The 21,978-nt window shown below is 44.8% G+C and overlaps 2 protein-coding genes across 2 annotated transcripts in view; both read right to left on the bottom strand.

Annotated features, from left to right (window-relative positions):
* Window positions 1-136: 136 nt before the first annotated feature.
* On the bottom strand, window positions 137-7,221 carry RPE65 (retinal pigment epithelium-specific protein 65kDa). Its single transcript, XM_009994568.1, has 14 exons — window positions 7,211-7,221; window positions 6,394-6,476; window positions 5,881-6,031; window positions 5,244-5,351; window positions 5,012-5,153; window positions 4,369-4,516; window positions 3,827-3,908; window positions 3,309-3,441; window positions 3,045-3,184; window positions 2,393-2,522; window positions 1,437-1,551; window positions 1,232-1,326; window positions 1,017-1,128; window positions 137-288 (listed from the first exon to the last, which is right to left on the bottom strand). The coding sequence occupies exons 1-14, from the start codon at window positions 7,219-7,221 to the stop codon at window positions 137-139; spliced, it is 1,602 nt and encodes a 533-aa protein (XP_009992870.1).
* A 4,799-nt stretch (window positions 7,222-12,020) lies between these two features.
* The window catches only part of DEPDC1 (DEP domain containing 1), a 168,199-nt gene continuing 158,241 nt past the window's right edge, over window positions 12,021-21,978 (bottom strand). The window contains exons 4-13 of the mRNA XM_009994590.1: window positions 21,077-21,388; window positions 20,394-20,541; window positions 19,132-19,250; window positions 18,568-18,698; window positions 17,835-17,882; window positions 17,310-17,450; window positions 15,213-15,385; window positions 14,111-14,287; window positions 13,659-13,844; window positions 12,021-12,161 (exon numbers count right to left, since the gene is read on the bottom strand). Of these exons, the coding sequence (XP_009992892.1) occupies window positions 12,021-12,161; window positions 13,659-13,844; window positions 14,111-14,287; window positions 15,213-15,385; window positions 17,310-17,450; window positions 17,835-17,882; window positions 18,568-18,698; window positions 19,132-19,250; window positions 20,394-20,541; window positions 21,077-21,388 (1,576 nt within the window). The remainder of the gene's footprint in view (window positions 12,162-13,658; window positions 13,845-14,110; window positions 14,288-15,212; window positions 15,386-17,309; window positions 17,451-17,834; window positions 17,883-18,567; window positions 18,699-19,131; window positions 19,251-20,393; window positions 20,542-21,076; window positions 21,389-21,978) is intronic.

The raw sequence follows: 21,978 nt of genomic DNA, 5'->3' as shown, positions 1-21,978 counted from the left end.
TGAAGAATCATCACCAAAGCTGCAATGCTGAGTTGGGAACTAGCCCTACAAATGGAAAGTGATGCTGAGGGAATTGGGGCCGTTGGGGTGTCACCTTTGGGTGCTGGCAGAAGCAGGGCAGGTGCTGGGGCCTCGGTCAGGCTCTCTTGAAGAGCCCGTGGAACGTCACGGGGATGATCACCTCCACCTCAGCCCTGGCCACCTCGCTCATGTCCTTGGCGTTGAGGATCAGGAGGTAGGCAGGCTTGGGCCCCGCGCCCGGGCTGATCACGATGCTCAGCACAACCCCTGGTGGGAGAGAAATCAAGGGGCCTGTCCTCTAGCTGTCCTGTGGGGTACCCACAGGAGCAGCACCCACCCACCCGGCATCCCCTGAGCCCCTCGTCTCTGCACCACCCTCAGTGCTGGAGCAGATGAAGGGGCTTGATCTGTTTCTCGGTCTGCTTTGAGTTCTTGCTGTCACCAGCTGGACAGCCTGGGGTGATGAGCCAGTTGCTCCTATAGCTTTTTAAAACTATAAACCAGTGAGAGTTTGCTCTTAAATTCAGCAGACCCAAGACTTGTCCCAGCTTCACCCAGTCCTGATGGAGATGAGGAACCTGGGGAGTAAGCAGGCACCCCTCTCAGGCTGAGTGCTGCCACTTGCCCTCAGAAGCAGGTACAGAGCTGGGGACATGTGGAGAAACCCCTGCAGTGCCTGACATAGGCACAGCCATGTGTCCTCGAGAGGCAAAGCCTGAACTCACTCTGCTCCTCACGAGGAGGATGGGTGAGGAACACTAAGCATGCTTAGTTTAAGAGAGGTTCAGTTCTACAAAGTTCTGCCACCTGGAGTTCTTTAAATATTGCAGCTCCCAATGGAAAAAGGAAATGAAGACAATGACCCTAGGAAATGAGGAACAACAGATTGTTTAAACCCAGAGGTCTTTCTCCTTCTTTGTTTTCCCTCGGTCTTAATGTTCCCACAGAAACTTCTCAAATCAGGATGTCATAGACCAAAATAGAATCAGTCTTACCATCATCTTCCTCCAGGGCATCTGGGTGGGAAACAAAGATTGGCTCAGATGGGTACGAATCTGGCTCCTGCCACACCCAGGTCTCCTTTGTTTTAACATTCAGCTTGCAAAGCTAAAGGGAGGAAAATACCAATTCACATCTCAGAAATATTCATTCTTGTCTTTAAATTAAAAGCTCATGGAAAAGATGGGCCTCACCCACCATTGACACTTACCCTGTCTGGGACAAAGTGGTTCAGCCCCAGCCCGTACGTGTATGTGTAAGGTTTCCCACAGTATTTCTTGTAGTTGATCTGTGGAAATTCAAAGGCTGCAATAAAAAAATAAATATATATATATACACACACAAGCATTAGTGGGAGGCAGAGTGCAGGGGGCACTGGTGTTGCTGCTGGCTGTGCTCTGAGGGCCTCATCTTACCGTGGCGTGGCCCTGAGAAGATGACTTCTGGCTCCAGCCAGATGGTCTCGTCGCTGCGCAGTGTGGCCGGAGCTGTCGTGTAGGGCAGGGTGACCAGGTTCTTGCCCGTGTCAGCCTGAGACAAAGAAAACACCCAAGAGAGATGGAGAAGCAGGTTTCCTTTTGCAGAGATCTAGGCAGTAAAGGCAGCGACGTGCAGCAGAGTCTCATTGAGCTGCAGCAACACTCAGCAACTGCTGCTCCTTCTGTTTTCTGAGTAGGAGAGCAGTGCCAGTGCTTCCTGCTCAAATCATCCCATCTCACCCTCCCTGTGCTCATCAACACATGCAGACCTTTTTGCAGCATATGGGAAATAAAATAGAATCAGAGAATCATAGAATCACAGGATGACTTGGGTTGAAAAGGACCTTAAAGCTCATCCCGTTCCAACCCCCTGCATGGGCAGGGACACCTCCCACCAGCCCAGGCTGCTCCAAGCCCCATCCAACCTGCCCTTCAACACTGCCAGGGATGGGGCAGCCACAGCTTCCCTTGGCAAGGGTCTCACCACCCTCACAGTAAAGAATTTCTTCCTAATGTCTGACCTAAATCTCTCCTCTTCCAGTTTTAACACATTACCCCTTGTCCTCTCATTCCCTACCCTTTTCCAAAGTCTCTCCCCAGTTTTTCTGGAGCCCCTTCAGGCACTGGAAGCTGCTCTAAGGTCTCCCCAGAGCCTTCTTTTCTCCAGGCTGAATACCCCAACTCCCTCAGCCTGCCTTCATTGGAAGATCATTTAAAATAAATACAAAGGTTCTCTGAAGCCCCACACTTTAACCTCCCCCTTCCATTTAAAGGTTAAATTTGAATTAAATGAGGTGAGGCAGAGCACCAGCCCTGCTGAGCCACAAGCCCTGGGAGGAGGGGCAGCCACAGGTGTCCCCAAGCCCTGGTGGCAGCAGGGGTGTGTCTGGTACCTTGTCAATGTTGAGGGGCAGGACGTATCTGCGGGCCTCAGGCTGCGGGGCCTTCTCTGCCTGGCGCTTCACCTCATCCCAGTTCGCTCGCAGGTTGGCCAAGTAGAGGTAGTTGTAAACAAACTCGAACCTGCCCAAGGGGGAGAGCACAGACACACACCTCAGCTGCCAGGGGAAAGGGGTCAAATGCAGCTGGTTTTTTTCCCTGCAAATCAATGGAGCAAGGCTTGGGCGTTGCCATTTTTTGGCTACATTTCTCTGTTCAAAAAGCAGGGTTCAGACCTCAGCCAGGTCCTGTTCACGGTGGCCCCAGGAGCACAGGCAGCAGCAGCCCATGGGCAGCCAATAGCATTTAGAGAGAAAGGCAAACTAAAGATGTAAATAGTATTTTCATTGGAAAATGAGTTTCAAACAGGCTCTCTGCACTTCTGGGTAACTTCCATGCTGTGTAGTCTGCATATGTGAGTATTTAGACGGGTTGGAAGGAGTTGGTGCAAGTGCCAGAGGCAATTCCCACGGGGAAGGGACATGCCAGCACCAGGACTGGTGTGTCTGGTGCTGGGGCTCTGCTGGCCCCACCAGCTCATGCCAGGGTTGGGGTGATGCCACAGGGACCCTTGGCTGCCTCCAGGCTCAGCATCATGAGACTCACCCCTTCCAGGTGCAGAGGTCGACGATCAGAAACCCATTATCCTCATAGGTGTTGATGTGGTGGAAGAGGTTGAAGGCCGAGGTGCGGTACTTGATGTTGAGGAGCCTGCCTTTCTTCTTCTCTGCCACGTGAAGCCAGACCTGCAAAGCCAGCAGCAGCTTGGTGTAGACTCAGGGAAAGGAAGGAGAACCCAATACAATGGACCTCCCACAGCCCAGGGCTGGCTGCCCAGTACAGCCCAGTTTGGTACCACCAGCCACTTACCCCCATGCTTTCATTGGACTCAAAGCAGTCCATGTAGTTGGCTCCCCAAAGGCTCCAGGAGGAGAGGAACTTGAGGAGGTTGATTTTCACTGGCTGTTCCACAAACACGATGTAGTTTGCTGTCAGCCCAAAGCTGTTTGGAAAGGTGCAGGGAGCACGTCAGGCTCCTTCTGGGCAGGTTGGACAAAACCCAGTCAGGGCCTTGTCCTAAGCTCTGAATGCAGCATGCAGCTCATGGTGGCAGATGTCCAGAATAGGAACACACTGATTTTGGTAAACACCTTCCACCCCCCACTGCCCAATTTTAGCTCCTGATCACATGTGAAAACAAGCCCTGCAGACCCACTTCTCTGGGTCCCACAACACCTGCAAGGCTGCACATGTGCCCCCCCACCTTTCTGGGCTAGCAGAAAGGAAAAGGGACTTTGTCCATCAGCACTCCCTGCTGAGGGCAGCCATTCCTGCCACTGTCCCCTTTCCAGCTAAGTGTGGTCAGGCCACCACCCCTGGGATGTTACCTGTGAACGTAGGAGGGCTTGAACCTGTCGCTGCAAGGGAACTGCACCACCACCTCTGACTTGTTCATCGGGTCATCCTTGTCTGAAAGGGACAGTGGGAGGGTTAGGGAGAGCTTCATCCCCACTGTAAACTGAAAGAGGGGAGATCTAGATATTTGGAAGAAGTTTTTTTATACTGAGGGTGGTGAGACACTGGCCCAGGTTGCCCAAAGAGGTGTTAGATGTCCCATCCCTGGAAACATTGAAGGTCAGGTTGGACAAGGCTGGTCTTTCAAGATCCCTCCCAACCTGAACCATGGTATGTTATGACTCTATGATACAATTCTATCTATGACACTTACTCAGCTCATATTTATAACATTAACACAAAGGAAGTTCACAGTAATTGTTTTCAAGATCCCATTTCTGTTACTGAAGAGAGCAAATACAATCTAAAGACTTAAAAAAATTAACTGGATGACAAAACTAATTTGAAAGATTAAAAAAAAAATTATTGATGGGACCAGATTTTCCCTGTTAGCTCTGGGGTGGGATGAACTGACCTGCCTGAAGTGGAGGGATCCGGATGATGTTATAGGCAAGTGAAAAATTCTTTCCAAAGCAGTTGCCAATGTTGTAAACTGTCCCATCATTTTCAACGTGGGGATGAGCTGTTGCCCCGTTGACAGACACGTATTTACAGAGATCCACCTGGAGAAGAAGATGCAGTCAGGAGCTTTATGGGCAGGAGATGGGAAGCCACCAGCTCCACAGGGCATCGCAGGTCAACATGACCTTGTTGGAGAGGTGGGAAATTCTTCTCCAAGCCAAGGAATTTGAGATTGTCAAGCAAGCTGAGGTTGTTACAGGGGGAGTCTGGGATTCTAGGATCCAAGAGGAAAGGCCCCACAGGCTGGACATGGGTCACGCAGCAAAGGAAAGCACTGAAGCAGGAGTCCTGCATTACACAAACCCCAATCCATGGACATAAACCCCCCATCATCTGATCAAATGTGGCTCCAAGCAGCAGCAGCATGTTCATTTACAAGCTTGTTGCAACTCTGCCTTCATTAACCCCTGCTGCTGGCTTCACTTCTGCAACACCTCCCTGACCAGGGCCAACTCTTGCCTTGTTGGAAAAGGCTGTTATTAAACAGTTCCATTTCAGCTTCACTCCTCCGCATATTTAGAAACACAAAGACCCACCTGCTTAATTGTCTCTAATGTATCTGGGTTAATTTTGGTGATAAAGTTGGTCTCAGTACAGGCATAGTAATCTTCACCCACGGGGTAGACATTAACGAGGGCGTTGTCAGTGACCTCCACACCTTTGAAGTACGAGAAAAACCTGAGCAGAGAAGATGGACAGAGAGTCAGGGGCTTTGTGGAAGCAGAAGCACCACAGGACATTGCTGCTACATCTGCAACCCTGAAGTACCTGGAAAAGATGTTCTTGCAGGGGTCAGGGTAGGCGTAGGTGCCAAACTCAGTGATCACAATCCTTTTCTCAGTCATTGCCCTCACGTAAGCGTCGGTCCGGACAAACCTGGGGAGGGCCAGGAGGCCATAAAAAAGCAACAGGCTTTGCAATTAATTTGTGTGCCGAGCCTTGAGAGACCCCCAAAAGCCACCAGTCCCCACAGCCTCTTGTTGCATCTGGAGCTCAGAGGGGTCCAGCAACCCCCAGCACTGCCCTAGGAAGGGCTACAGCTGATGAGAAATACGGTGCTTTGTCTAAGCATTTTGCACCAAAGTCCTGACAGCCAAGAGCTCAGCAGCTTCTGACTGAAACCAGGTTTCATTGGCCACACCATGATGTAATTCTGTCACTGGCTGCAGCTACATCCAGCCCTCCCACCTCCCTTTCCAGATGTTTTGTAATCTGTTCAAAAATTCCATGTCTGCTAACCATAAGTTTCAGTTATTTTCAGTTGGTTTTAGTGCTCTCACCATTAAAGCTCTTCACACAGACATGAAACAACCAGCACCTCTCTCATGCTGGACAGCAGAGCCCAGCCCCAGCACTCACAGTTGCTTTGTAATAAGTTTTTTTTGCTTGGGAAATTGCCACACACCTTCGGTGGTAGGTAACGTGCCCCTCCTTGAAGTCAAACTTGTGGAGGAGAGCCTGGCCATCAAAGAGGTGATAGAAGGGCTCTGAGCCCACCTCGAACAAGCCAGGACCACATCTCAGGAGGCTTCCTCGCAGCCAGGTGGGAATCCTGCCTGTGGAAGAGGTGCAGATGGTACATGCACAGCCTGGGGCAAATAAAACTGAGCAATTTTTATTGGTTCAACAATAAGAACTAAACTTCAAAATATATTTTTTTAAATGCTGTTTGAATACATAAGCTCTTTAAACTATACTTTTTTCCTTCATCTACAGACCAACCAAAGATGTTCAGTATTGGGATGTCTAAAGGTCCCCCATCCAGTCTGTCCTTCTGCAACCCAAAATATACCAGCCCTGTCAGGTCCTTCACCTCCCAGCCTGTGCTCCAGCCCTTCTAAAGCCTCTGAGCTCTGGTGGCCCACAAGCTCCTGAGAACAGAAGCTGGGCAGGAGAAGCCCAGGTAGCCCACACCAACCTGTGACATGGGCAGTCACTGGAGAGGACAGCTCCTCTACTGTCTCAAAGAGCTTCTTGTAGCCTCCAGCGGGATGCTCGACTCTGAAAGGACCAGAAGACTTGGGGTTAGCTCAGTGTTGGGATCCCTCTGGAGCTCCCCCCAAGGGAAGAAGTTTAGTTTCTGGGTGGACTGATCTGCAACTTGCAAATAACTTGAGAGGTCAGGAAGATGCACCACCAGCTGCTGTGGGAGCAAAGGCTCTGGACTATCCTGAGCACACGGAGAAACAAGGAATACTGACAGGCAGCCTGTGCCACAGCCCTGCAGGCAAAACCTCACCCAAAAGACAAATTCAGGACATCCTGATACGTCAGGAAGCAGAAAGGTGCTGGGCCATCTCATCTAGACCTTGCTTTCACCAAGAAAGGTTGGACCAGATGATCCTTGAGGTCTCTTCCAACCCAAGATTCTATGGTTCTATGAAAATCCAAGTCGTATCTCCCAGGTCTTGAAGGAGCCTTTATATTTTCTCCTTTTTTCCTTCGAGCAAAGCGTACTTGAGTGCGTAGCTGAGAACTGTTCCAGTTTTGTCTACAGCCAAGTCCATGGGGACACACCAGACACAGGCTGTGCCAGGCACTGTCCTTCCCCTCCAAAGTACAGAACATCCTCTGGTACCTGGAGCTGAGCCTGTCCCCCCATCCAGAATCCTGGCACAGGGTGGACCAGCACAGACACCCACACATGCATCTCCCCCCCAACCTGTGCTGATCCCCAGGCTCACAGCCACCCCCCCAAACACCTCTGTGCCATGACAGCCCCCAGAAATACTCACTGGCTGTACATCTTCTCCCTGATGAAGGACCCAAGACTCTGGCAGCCAAGCCCTCGGCCAGAGCTGTGTGCTGGGTATTTATGGGGTCCTGAGCCCACTGGGGGGGGAGCCCTGCACCCGACACTGCCCCCACCAATGAGCCCACCCCAGGAACAGAGCAGGCTTTCACCACCAAAATCCTCCCTGAGCTTTGGGAGGTTTTGTCTTGCCCTTCGCACAAAAAAGGGCTTTGAATGCTTTTCCAAGACCTAAATTCTTCCCAAGCAGAAGTGATTATGAGGGGAAAAAAAACACCCAGCAGCGAGGAGTGAAAGGGAGCGCTGGGCGCTTGGCACGGCCCCTGGGCCTTCAACCAGGGCTCAGTGCTGCAGGGGACCCTGCAAGGAAGTTACTGCTCCTTCCTGCAAAAGCAGCCAGGAACAAACTGCTCCTTCCTGGGAAGCATCTCTGCACATAGATCAGTTCTTCACCTGGAAAGGATGGGACATTAGAGACACTGAGAGATATGAAGGTGTTGGTAGATACCATCATTCCCAACTCCCAGACACAACAGCGACCAGGTTTTTCCTCTCTCTTGGGCCTGTCTTTGCAAGCTTCAGCAGGCAGGTACAAGTCCAGCAAGACTAAACCCCTCCCCACAAGCCAGGAGGACACCAGGAGCAGGTTGAGTCCTGATTGCTGCTCACACTGTCACTGTCCATCAGTGCCTGCCTGCAGCCATCCTTTCCCCTCCCCTCCGTCCTCTGTCTGTACAGTGGCACACACCAGCCCCTCCAGCTACAGTTTCTTAACTCTAAAGCACACAAAGTAGTATTTGTACACGGGGTGTTAACACCTTACACACTAACATCAACTGGAGCATCATCTGCAGCATGCACAGCAGAGCACTTGCAGTCAGAGAAGGTCAAAGACATTCAAACCCCACCTGTAGGAAGAGCAGATGTTTGAGAACAGCTGTGCTGAAAGGAGTCATTTCAGAGATTAACAAGCTTAGGAAGGTCACTTCTCCTCCTCAAGGGAGCCTGTAGTACAGGTTGAAAACATTTCATAATGCCCCATCCCTTTGGGCACTCCTCTCACACAAAGGGATCAAAACAGGGGCCAGCAGGGACAGGCCAGGTAAGCTCCCCATAGAGAGCTTTGCTCTTGCTGCCTTGTACTGGGATGGGAAGAGAAAATTCTTGGGTGTTCTGCCTTGTGCTGCAGAGCTTGGAGGTGTTCAGGACTTAATGCTGCTCTGAGTAAATTGGTTTAATTAGATCCATTTATAAACACAGTTGGGACTAAATGGCTTTTGAAGGTCCCTTCTCACCAAAATGACAATAGTATAATTTTCCATTTTCAACCCCTCCCCTTAAAATACTGATTTTGCCACTTCCAGCTGCCTGCAGTTCAATTGGGAGCAGCCAGTTGCATCATGATTCAAGGCTGAGCTCAGCCATGAACATTTTATCCACATAACCTCCTGCTTGGTTTCTCCCAGCTGCTTTCTCGGAATCACCAGGTGCCACTAAACACCAGCCAGTGCTAGACCAGGCAACATCTGTTTTGACACTAAGAGCAGCAGAAGCTATGAACACATCATGAGTCTGGTCTCCCTCACAACTAATACAACTAAAAAGGCACTAACTAGAGAAAAAAGTGCTGCTAAGCACAAGCAGCAGCTTCTCATCCTGCCTTTCTATGCAGATAAGGAAGGCAAGGCATTTCTTTCCCTTCAATTCCAGCAGACCAGGTGGCATTGCAGAGTGACCCCCAAATAATATCTCTAAAACCCTTCAGCAAAATATAAGAGAGTTTTGGGTCTGTGTCTGCAACCCTGCAAGTGCAACACCCAAGTATTCAGCTGGGACTGCACCTGAAGGGGCCATAAACTGAGTGAACAGCTCATTTGCCCAGGTCAGCATCCAGGAGAGCTCATCAGCCCTGGAAATGACATCTCTGCTGAATACACTTTTAAATAATTATAGTCCATTTTAAGTGGGTTTTAAAAAAAGTCTAAACAATTTATATGAGTTTGATTTTTGTGTAATAAGTCAAACTGTCTTCCTGCATGTGTGCACTTGCAGTGCTAGTTTTCAGGGACCAGGGAATTGAAAAACCATCTTCCCCCAGAACTGAAATGCTTACAAAATGAAAAAAATTAGAAAAAGCTTCCAGTAAAAAACAAACACACACCAACCAAAAACAAACAACCAAAACAAAAAAAAAACCTGAAAAGAAAATGATAGCTCAAAGAAAGGTTTAGATTAAATCTGTATGTCATCCCTTTGCAGTGTTTTAATTGTCCCACAGCTAGTCATTTTGTCTATTTGTTCACATTTTTGTTAAGTTCTGTCAAAAGCCTGGAAGGGAACATTAAATAACATGGATCAAGGGCCCTCTGAATGGATCATGCCCTCTGAGTAATGAGGGCAGCCCTTTGAAAGCTAAATCCTAAGAAATGTGAGCTTCTGGCCTAATAAGTTGCTTAACTAGAACACATAAATAAAGCATTTATGCAACACATTACAGGTTGAGAAAAATGAGAAGCTAGTTTGGGCAGGTAGTGGATTTTTCAAGGAAGGTCACTACAGGTGTTACAGAGGATCAGGGTCTGTTACCTCCCATGAGAAATCCTCAAGTTATACAGGACATTAAAGCAATTACTGATAGTGGCTGAAACCGGGCTAATCTTGGCTTCTTCATTACAAAGCCTCCCTCCTCAGAAGGAAAAGAGCAAAATGATATGTCACAAAACAGGTCCCAGGGAGGGGAGAACAAGCTGAGAGAACTGAAGTGCAGTTTCAGGGTCACAGCAGCTGTGTACTGAGATGCCAGAGTGACCACCCTCAGCTGAGACCCTCATCCCTGACACCACAGGGTCTGACACAGCCTGGAAACTTGTACAAAGCTGTTGGGAAACCACCCTAGGAGATGCCAAAAAACCTTCCAAACCAGGTAAAGAGTAGTTGAGATTTGCTTTAACTTCAGTGTTGATGTCTGGTTTTATGACAATACTGTAGCCTGTGCAGCTACAATGACAATTCAGTTTCTTGCCCTAGGAATGGGCAAAACCTGGCAATGTACAATGGATATGGCTGCACATATAGATGGACAGAGCTCAGAACTCTGTAAGAGAACCAAACCAGGTACCTGCCACCCAGAGAGCTCATCCAAGGGAAAAACATCTCTCTAAAACAGCTGATTCCATCAAGCACAAAACTGCTTAACAAAAAGTACCCCTTAAAGTGAAAACAAAGTTGGACTTCAAATGTACCTTCTCCTGCAGTCCAAGGCTTGAAGTGCAACCCCTCCATTCTCTGCAAGCACAGGCACTCAGCACCTAGTTTTAACTTCCCCAGAAGCAACATTACAACTGAAACATCACACTGACAAATTCCTCACAACTAAGCCCAATTTCAACACTGTTCCAAATGCAGGACTGTTTCAATGGCCTGACAACCAAGTCACCTGAAAAACTGGAGAAGCTCAAGCACAGCAACATGCGAACAGGTGACATTTGTGACCCTGAGTTGCAGAGATACAGCTAATAAATCTCAGTGCAACTAACACACAAAGGAGATACAAAATCATGGGATGTTTTGGGGTAGAAAGGACCTTAAAGCTCATCCAGTCCCAACCCCCTGCATGGGCAGGGACACCTCCCACCAGCCCAGGTTGCTCCAAGCCCCATCCAACCTGCCCTTCAACACTGCCAGGGATGGGGCAGCCACAGCTTCCCTGGGCAACCTGGGCAAGGCTCTCACCACCCTCACAGCAAAGAATTTCTTCCTCATGTTTCACTTAAATCTCCCACCTTCCTGGTTTAAACCCTTCCCCCTTGCCCTTACTCATAAAGGAATAGCTTTGGCACAATATTGAAATACAAGAAAAATATTGGATATTAACAAGAGAAATGGTATTTTAACATGGTGGCTTCATTTCCTCCAAAGACCTTCAGCTGCCTTAATTCAGGCAGTTCAGCTGCATTGCTCACCAACTGATCACCTTCTAACTGCCCAGAGATGCAGCAACCCCCTCACCAGCCCCCCCTAACCCCCAGTCACCTTCTGCTCTCCTCAGACTGAGGTGACAAGGTGAGAAGAGTCATGCTCAGAGCAAGAGGCAGATCCACTTAGTGCTCCTACTCACAGGATGTGTTCTACAAAACCTTACTGAACAACTTTAAATTATTCCAGTTCACACTGGTCCTGTTTCCACATCACAAGCAGAAACAGACTTTTATTATAAATACACAAAAGCTTAAGTGAATTTTACAGATGAGATGAGCAGATGTATTTTATGGAGTCAGATAATCTATTTATGGTAAATTTCTGGCTCCCTTGGAAACAGAGCCAACTTTTAAATTAGTTACAAACACAAAGAATGTTTTGTTCTGAAAACAGAAAGAAGGCACTTAGTTGCAACATACAAACACTTAAAAATCTACACAAACTATAATAAACATCACAAATTGCTGATCAGGCATTTCAAAACAAGTTACAACAATGTGCATACCATTAGTTTCCCATATAAAAACCATATATAAATTTTTGGTTACTAGTAATTTCAGGCTTATTTTCACATTTGCTTTACTGAGCACAATATATTGTAATAATTTGTAAACAGGTAAATATTTCTCTCTTAGCAGTTCCTCAAAAGTTACCTGCACCAAACAAAATTTATTTTGGCACCTTTCAACATAGTGTCCATGTAAACATTTCTTCCTTCTACACATGCAGCCACCAACAAATTTCTGTAGCAAAGGTCCCTTTGGCAAATCATCCATCCATCCATCAAATAAATAAGCAGCTGAAGGGTGGTGAGATCAGTATCTCAGGCTGCGAAGTCTTGGCTTTCTTAAGCTCAGCATGGGTTGTTTGATGGTAGGTTTGTTCTCCAATAGCATTGCTTCATTTTCTGTGGTTGGAAATCTGTTCTGGTAGATCAGAGGGTACTCCTTCTGAAACTAGAACACACAAAAGCTAAAGGTAAAACAAAATACCAGACTCCACCAAAACCTCTGGCTCTACAGGACTGAAGCATGAACCCCCTGTAGGGTTGGGTGCCAGCAGGTGCAGCAGCTGCTGTGACACTGCCTGAAGCTGCAGCTCTTTGTGCTTGGAGTTTCCAGCTGATAAACATCAGGTCAAACAGACATTGTCAGGCACCTCATCAAATCAGAAAAGCTTCTCTCCTGGTATTCCTGGGAGGCCACACAGCCCAGCCAGCAGGGACATCTCTCTTGGTTGTGGCTTCCAAGAACACCACCAAAGGTGTTTCACCTAATGGAATTTAGGATCCAGCAGACCATGAAGGTTCTCTCTCAGGAAAGCTTATTACCTAATCAAGGGAGTAACTTTTCAGTTCCTGCAGACATACAACTAAGCAGAAATATCTGGTTCAGAGAGGGTTTTGACACTTGGCCTGTTTGCCATGGAAGGCCTCAGGAAGGAATGAAGACTGGCAAACATCCTGGGGACTGATGCAACCTAGAGAACACTCCTCCATGTGTAACCTTGGAATTAGTGCCAGGGGCTTTCTCCAATCTGAAGTATCCAAACTGAAAAATTGCTCCAAAAATCTGTGATGTATCATAGCACTGACTATCACAGCACAACTGGCAAGACTAAGGATACAGCTCTGGGAATTTCAGATGTTACTAACATGTGGCCCTTGCAGCACCAGCTGCTACTGGACTTCGGTGGGAACTCAAAAATTTATGTACTTTAAGTTTTACTATGAGAGGATTTTAGTTCACTCCCTTCCTCCCCACTTCACCTGCTTGAAGTGCTGCTGTGTACCACTTCTTACTGCTTACTTTAAGTTTTAATTGACTGCAATTAACTATTCTTTACATGCAGGAATTTTCAATGAACTTGAATAAAAGTGCAGCCTTCCCTTTTACAGGACCAGAAGGTTTTCACAACACATATGAAAGTCAGTGTTGCAGAGGCTGGGGGAGGAGCACCAAGGAAAAAGAAATGTGCTTGCTCTGAAAAGCTGCTTTTTCAAATTTGAGTCACAAGACTCGCTTAGGAGATTCCAGGACAAGTACAATACCATTCAATTGGTCAGAAATACTTGCCAGAGGTTTTCTGGAAAAGAAAAACAACACTCTCCAGTATTAAATCCTGCCAGAATTGCTCTATTTTAGCTTTAGGATTAGGCAATACGTTAGTAGGCCATAGAGGTGCCAGATCACCTTGAGCAATATACATGTTACAAAACACAAAGCTAAATCCACAGCAAAGAACATTCCAGAGTTGTGAACAGGTAGAGCTTGAACCCTTGAAGCCAGAAAATTACTGCTTTTATCCCTACAATTGACTTCAAGCCCATCCACAGCATTTTGAGGGTAAATTGTGCAGCCAGTGCAGCACAGGAAACCCTGCTGGAATTGTTTCACATTGGGTAATGCAGAGCAGTTTTCAGGAGGAGACTAAATATCTACCAAATTCCTTACCTGTTTTAACTTCTTCTTCTTGTCTTTCACAGACAAGTTTTTATCTTTGATAATGTTCTCCAAGAGCTCTGCCACAGCAGCTTGAGAGGTAGAAACCTTTTGCTCTTCAAACTCCTGAGGAGTTATTTGCTTGCAGTAGGAATAGGTTGGCAATATGGCACACATGTCTTCCTTTGGATATTTGCACTGAAACAAAGAAGTTGAAAGGCTCTGCATGTACTCAGATGGTTATGTACTATTTCAGCAAGAAGTTACCTAACAAACACCCAAGCACACTAACTCACAGGGACATCACGAGTTGCAGTACATTATAATGTAGCTAATATCTACAATTCCACTAGAAGTTTAATACAATTTTTCATTTAAAATGTCATGAGTTTATTTGCTACCTTCAGAAGTAACAAATACTCTGCAATTAGCAAAGGAACTGAAACTTCTCTGGTGCCACCAACCTCAGCCACCTTCATGTACTCTATGTGATCTTGCACTGCAACCTGCAGGTAGGTTGGGACTTTAAATATTTCTTGTTGATGGTCCATGAGAAACGAAATCAGTCGTGTAGAAAGCAGCTCATCAAGATCTACTTCTTCTGCACAGCACATCACACAGCGGGAAAAGGTCTGGATCATCTGGAAGAGTTTAGCAGATCATTAGAACATGCAGTTGAGAGATTTGCCTTCTTTCCCAGCTACAGTGAGCTCTCCAAAACCAGCTTTCATTGCAATCTCTCCTGCCTGCACCACTGGTCAAGAGGAGAAAAACTGATTATAACTTTATCCTCATTGGAAAGAAAGTAACTTCTGATAAGGCTAGACTTGTACTTCTTTGGAACTGAACAGTACTTTCAAGGAATACATATTTCAGACATAATAAAAAGTTTTCCCCTGTAGGAAGGTGTACATCTTCACTTGGCCATCTTGAGACAAGTGAGATGATACAAAATTCTGCAATACCAGCCCCAAGTTCTAATGCACACAAAGATCCAGTTTTAAATATCTTTAAAAACATTTTTACAGTTCTCTCATTCCCAGCATTGGTAGGCTTATTTTAAATGAGCATGTGCAGGTACTTGGTTGTTTTACCTCATCTTGTTTGACAAAAATCTGTAGTCATTCTAATGAAAGCTTCAACTCAGAACTTGAAGCTAGACTTTAAACTCACTAGGCAGAAAACTTACTTTTTTCAAACTGTTTTTGTCATAACTTCACATACACAAATATTTAGTCCAACAAAGGTTTTCAACAGACACTTTGCCAACACCTTTAAAGTGAAATGACAGTTGGGCAAGAAACCAGACTAAACAATAACTTAAGAAATTATTTCCCTTCTCCCAAAGCAAACAAAAGCAACAGCAACACTTGAAATACATTAGAATGAAGGAGCAAAGTCCTTGTTTCATGCCAGATTTTTTGTAAATATTATGGAGATGAGAAGTCTGCCCATTAGTCACTACTGAACTGCAAACAGACAAGTACCCAGTACTGCTCGTGTGCTGAGCATTACTCCAGTCCTGTCCTGAAAACCATCCCTGGGCTGCCCTTGGGATCCTCTTACCAAAGAGCGTGTTCCCATCTCCTGGTGCAGTCGGGGCATGTCCACGTTTTCACTGATCCGGGAGATCATGCGCATCAGGAGCTGGATCTTCCTGCGATTGGGCGGTGGCAGCAGCAGGCAACAGATCTGCAGGGCTTCCACAGCAATTCTTTCTAAGTGAGGCTGAAGGAGATCTACAAGGTAATTGCAAAGATGGCTGTCATGAAGATTCGAAGCAGCTTTCAGGGTTTTTTTTAATCTCAGTACAAGAAATTCAATTTTTTTTCAACATAATCTGTCTCAGAGACGAGCAGTAAGATGGCAGGTAACATCGTGTGGCTTTTTGTTGTGGGGTCATCTTCAATTTGCTTCATTATGATAAACTGCTGGTACAGGGAAGACAATTAAGAAATTACACTGACATTATTCCCAGAAAGACATCTCCTCTGACAGGCAGGTCTGCCCAGACTCTCTGCCACACTCCTAGACAGCATCTAGGTCAGAACTACTTCTCACTTACCTAAAAAGTGAGTTACTAATTGCTGACACGTTAGGTTTAAGACTCCCAGGATACTACACACTACTTGTTAGCAGAGGTATGAAATGCTGCCTTTAGACAGTGAAATGTAGAAACCAGCATTATTTTTTTAAAACCCACAGATTGTGTTATATGCATATCAAAAAAACCCAAGCAGCAGTGCCAAGGATGAAGGAAGCAGAGATTAGTTAGACAAAACAACATGCCCTGAAAAGCCATCTTACTTTGCGTGCCAGTCAACAGACAAGAGTGAGTGAGAGAGGATTCTGAGAGTTCTGTGGTACTTTTGCAGAGCCTCTGATTTATGGTGACATTGGAAACCTCAGTCCTGATGTCCATGGAAGAAGCCACACCAGAGGTATGTGGTTTTCCTTGCCCACAAAGTTGGGACCTTGGCTTCACTGTGATTTCAGCAACTGGGATGTTAATGTTAGTGCAACTTTTGGAGTTTCTCTTGCCAAGTAAACTCAGAGACCTGCTTACTTGCTTCAATCTGTGCTTTTCATTAACCAACTCTTTATCCTGAAGAGAAGAGGCAGAAACCCTCTTGATACCACATGTTTGGTTTTGACTTGTGCCAGCAAAACCAAGCTCCAATACAGAATTAGCTTCATGCTCATGCACTAGTGATGGTTTTCCATTTGTTGTGCCTGGGATAGTATCCACATCACTTTGCCTGAGGGAAGCAGATTCTCCTTCATTACAGACATTTGAAGTAGGATCTCCAACTCTTTCCAAAGAGTAACATCTTGTCCTAAATGGTTGGGGTGGATCTTGTTTATCCTGAAAACTGGAAAGATTTTGACAACTTCCTCCTATCAGATTATCAGCACCACCTTGTTTACGAGTCAGTTTATATTGCTGCAGCTTCTTTGCACATTGTTTTTTAATAGCTAGCTCTTCTGAAGCCAGCTTCCTGGAGGCTTCCAATTCCCTCTTTTTTCTGTCAGGCTCTTTATGAAGCAGACTTAGGAGAAGACACTCAGTTGACTTGAAAGAGTTCAAGTGAAGAATTTTTGAAGACTGTGGGTCACATTTCTCATCTTGGGCAGAATGTTTTCCACTGCATGTATCTGGAAGTGTGATGTAGCCACACATAACTATCAGAAGATGAAATATAAGTTAAGATGCAAGTGGTACAAAAATGGACAAGTTCAGAAAGAATGTTGCTAACTGAACAGAAGAGACAACACATATAAGACACTAAATTATAGTTGACTGTTAGTAAAACCTAGGAAAAATTTAGTTCAGTCCAAAAGCAACCTATGAAGATAACTGCTTACCAACATGCAAAAATAAAGCAAGCTAACACACTACAATAGTTAGGAAGAGACAGGAGCACATATTTTAAAATTATTGTTATTGCATACTTAGAATGTTAGCTCAGACAGCACTTAATATAGGATATTTTGAGACAGAACTGCATTTCATTACTGTGATAAAGAAGGGTAGCACTGATGGTCTTCCTCAGATCCAAGCTGCCATACAGATTAGGGGATCAAGCTCTGCTTTCAACACATTTTTGCCCCAGTTGATGTAAGCTTACAGCTTGCACTGATCATTCCTAAATTCATACATACCTAAAATATTAACAAAAAGTTCATAGTACTCAAAAGTAAGCAATGGTTCAGGGAGATTGAGAAAGTAATCAGCAACTGTTCTGAACACATCCCGTTCAAACCCACTGTAAGTTGGTTGGCTCATGTCATTATTTCGAGGCCCTAAAAAAGAGGTTAAGAAAGAATATTCACAGAAGTATTTAGTCTCTAACTTCCATTATTAAAAAAAAAGTCAACATAAGTTTGTTCTTGTAGGAATGACTTTCACAAGTAAAGAATCATGTAAACAATACATAAATGTTTTATTTAGTTCAGCACTGTACCCACTGGCAAGAAAAACCAGTATAAAATATTCTCCACAGCCACTGAGGAGCTGTGCTCTTGATTACCTGAGATGTAACATTTTTAACACGGGGTAACTCTTAGGTTACATTTCTGTTTGGATTGTTTGAATTTCCAAAACATCACAACCGATTTTAACAGGCAAGTGTATTTCACTTTCAACTAAAGAGTTTTCTGGAACTTGGAAGCAATTCAGTGACTTACAGTAAGCCAGGCATTTCATGGCTGACAACACCCAATGAGGGAGGTCTTCTAAAATAAACAAACAGGTACATTATTTATACATAGCCCCAGACACTCAATAACTAATACAAATAATCATAGAATCATAGAATCTTAGGGGCTGGAAGGGACCTCGAGAGATCATCTAGTCCAACCCCCCTGCCAGAGCAGGGTCACCTAGAGTACATCACACAGGAACTCATCCAGGTGGGTTTTGAATGTCTCCAGTGAGAGAGACTCCACACCCTCCCTGGGCAGTCTGTTCCAGTGCTCTGTCACTCTTACAGTAAAAAAATTTTTTCGGATATTCACCTTGAACTTCCTATGCTCCAATTTACACCCATTCCCCCTTGTCCTATCACTGGTCATCACTGAGAAAAGCCTAACTCCGTCCCCCTGACACTCACCCCTTACATATTTGTAAACATTGATGAGGTCACCCCTCAGCCTCCTTTTCTCCAAGCTAAAGAGACCCAGCTCCCTCAGCCTTTCCTCATAAGGGAGATGTTCCACTCCCTTAATCATCTTTGTAGCTCTAATGTCACATGTCATTAATGTCTAATGTCATAATGTCACACATGTAATATATAAATCTAAAAGATAACATTTAAAACTAATTTAAAACATTGCTACAGTATTACTTTGTTATTTATTGTTTGTTGCAATCTCACCATACAGAATCTTGAAGCAAAACAAAAAAAAACCCCAGTTTTACCTGATTTGTTCTGCAAAATAACCACCCCATGTTTGCTGACATTAGTCATGTTGTATATGACATACTCAGGAACTATCTGTGTTGGCTGCAAAACTTCTTCCAAAGATGGGAGGCCTAAAATGGTCTGCAAACTGTGAAGAGGAAAAGAGCAGATGTTGTTTAAAAGGTTTGCTAGTAATGAGTGAACACAAGCTCTTTCCAAATCTATTCCAGTATTAGTTACTTGGCAAACTGCTTTGCTGTTTAATAAATTCTCACTTCCAGAAGGACAGTTGGAGGACACACTTTTTCCTGGGACAAAGACCAAAATCCAGTAGAAAAGAGCATCTCTAGTACTTAAAATATGGTTCGACACCAGCAGCAATATATGTCAAGGCATTTCTGAAATGCAATAATCCAATGTTCATAGATGTTAGAAAGCATATGTAAACAAGAGTTAATTAAAAATACTCCACTTAAAACCTTTTTTAAAATTTGAAGAAATCCTGCAAGTAAAAATCTTAGTCAGGTCATTACACCCTCAAAGCATGTTCATAAGGTATTTTTTTACCATGTATTACTTACTGTATTAGAATGATATTTCTCCAAGTTTCTTGCACATATTCCTGGCTTATTTCCTTCCTACGTGGTTTGTCTTCCTTGTTTTCCTCTATTATATCTGAGTTTGTTCTCTCTAAATTTTCCTGAAAATGAGAGGTTTGTACCATAAGATAAAGAAGCCTCTTAAGATAATGCAAAATTAAGTAACAATTGTTCTCAAAAGTACAGGACATTCTACAGAACATTAAATTCCAAAACATGATCCAGGGAATAACCTTAACAGAAATTTAAGACAAACTCAAAGGCAAAAAAGGACACAACGAAGAAAGACCAAATTAGCTTAAAAGGCAGGAATTAAAAAGATAGAAACATAAAATTCAGATGTGTTAGTAGGCAGAGTATTCTTGTTAAGGATCACACTGTAAAATCAGGAAGTATGCACACACCCACCCACCAGTCTCAAAAGAATAAAGGGCCAAACACTCACAGTCAATCTTTAAAAAAATGTAAACAGAACAATGAAATAATTTGTGCCTTTTACTTCTCATTGAAAAAAGATACTAAGTTTCAACAAGAAACTTAGTTTCTTGCCTAGGTGATTTCTACAACTCCTTCCTCCAGCCCTCCCAATGTTTTCAAATACTCTAAGGGGGATAATCCTGCACTGAGAGACAAGGCAAGGCAAAAGAAAACATTCTCCCATAGCCATGACACCAGATGCTCAGTTGCTTACATACACATATATATATATACACACAATTAAAAGTTTCTATAATCCCAGGTTATAGTTACACAAAATTAGCCCTATACTGCAGTGGATGGGGGGGGTCAAATGACCTTTCTTTCTGCTCAGGTAATATGGATGCATTAGTAACACTTCACCCATCATTTTCCTTCCCAACAGACCTACTGCCCCCACAAAGTGTAGGAAACAGACTCTTCATGTGAAAGCATCAATTTCTTCTGCCAAATGCATAACCTTTCATTTGCTGTCAGCATTTAAACATGCCATGTCACAAGTTTGTTTGAACATTTAGGGACTATGTAATAAAATTGCTTTTTGTATGTGTGAGAAACAGCAGATATCACCAAGACACTCAAGTATAAAATACAGCTTAATCTTTCTATTATACCTATTTAAATGTTCTGTTCCACTATTTAAAAGAACCAATTCATTTTTTCAGCCAGAAGGGAAGATGACAACAGACCACTGTCACTAGGTGTGTTGTGGTGTTTTTTTTTAAGAATGTGGAAACCACAACTACATAAGAAATGTAAGTTATTACCAGAGACTTCAGCAACTCATTTTTTTTCAAAGTTCTCTTGGATAAATGTGGCAGCTTAAAAGGTCTCTCTTTGTCTCTAGAGTTTTCCAAGTTCTCTTTTGGTGGACATAAGCTTGGTAGAGGTTTAACTGGAGATGTCGAAGGAAATCTGTAATAATTAGGAGAGATTTTAAGTACATTTAATATAGATTAAAATATAAGAAGTCACTTAACCAAAACCACATCCAACCACCACGACTCCATAAGATTCTGAAAAGATTTGGGAGAGGAAGAAAAAGCTGAAATTTTCTCTTTAGAACACTGTTTAACATTATCTTCCTGTAAATCAGCTCTGGGCTGCTTTCCTTGATTCCAAGGCAAGTTGATACCAAATCAGATATTTACACAGCACTGCAAGCAGAACTGGAGAAGCAAGGGCCATTATTACCTTTAATTTAAGAACTTAGGAAGGACTGCTTCCCACTCAGGCAAGAGCAGTAAACACAGGACTGGTAGCACAGCATGGAGCTACTACAATTAATTGTCCTTGGCTCCCCTTCCAGGCCCTTGAGTGGTGCCACATGCCAGTGAAAAACCTGGCTAGACAGAAGCAGGGCAGTGCATCCAGGACCTGGGGGCTGCACTGCAACTCCAATACAGTTCTCAGACTGAAAAGCCCAGTTAACTGTTCTCCACTTCAGTACCTGTACAGCACACCATTGTCTTCTAAATTTTCAGACCCCCATCTCCCTTTGATATCTTCAATGATGTGGTTCTTGAGAAACTTTCTTAATAGTTGAACAGTTTGCTGCCTTGTGACTTCAGGGCCGAAGTTACTGTTATCCCTCAGGACCTGGTGCAGCCAGTCTGCAGCTTCTGCCGCGGTGAAGCAGCTCCCGTGCCTCCGGAGGTGCTGCCTGTGCTTCCGGAGGGGCATGCCAGCTCGGAAGTACCTGGTGACTTCATTCCACTGCGCAGGAGAGAGAACAGCAAGGAATGCGAGATCAAAGCCCGAGCTTGACCAGAGTCGGTATCAACTAAAACAGTATAAAATTAATAAGCATGCAAATGAAACCACAACATTAGTGCTATCGATTATTGATAGTTATTACTATCTACTACTAGACTGTCAATAGTTATTGCTTTCAATACTACTACTAAGCAAGGTAGGAACATTAAAGTTGAGATTAAAAAACACGCAAACATTTCATTGGGGTTTTTATCTCCGTCTTTGTCCCGATTTGAGCCAGGATGAAGCCAATTTTCCTTTTACTGATTTTTTTTAATTCCCAGCAGTAAGCTTTAACTTTCAGTGGGGTTTTAACTAGTCCTCACCCTGGCTCAACCCAGGAGTCTCCCATAAACGAATCACGGATCTGAGGGGCTGGAAGGGACCTGGAAAGACCACCCAGCCCAACCCCCCTGCCAGGCAGAGCACATCACACTGAAGGTGCCCAGGGGGGTTGGAATGTCTCCAGGGATGCAGCCCCCACAGCCTCTCTGGGCAGCCTGTCCCGGGGCTCTGCAGACAAGGCTGTGTCACCAACACAACCAGCTCTCCCAGCCCAGCCTGCCCGGCTCCGTGTCCCGAGGGAAGGCGGCCGCC

The sequence above is a fragment of the Chaetura pelagica genome, unplaced genomic scaffold, assembly GCF_000747805.2.
Source record: "Chaetura pelagica isolate M959 unplaced genomic scaffold, ChaPel_1.0 scaffold243, whole genome shotgun sequence".
NCBI lineage: Eukaryota > Metazoa > Chordata > Aves > Apodiformes > Apodidae > Chaetura > Chaetura pelagica.
Note: the sequence above shows the minus strand (reverse complement) of the source record. Positions and strands in the feature narration are given on the sequence as shown.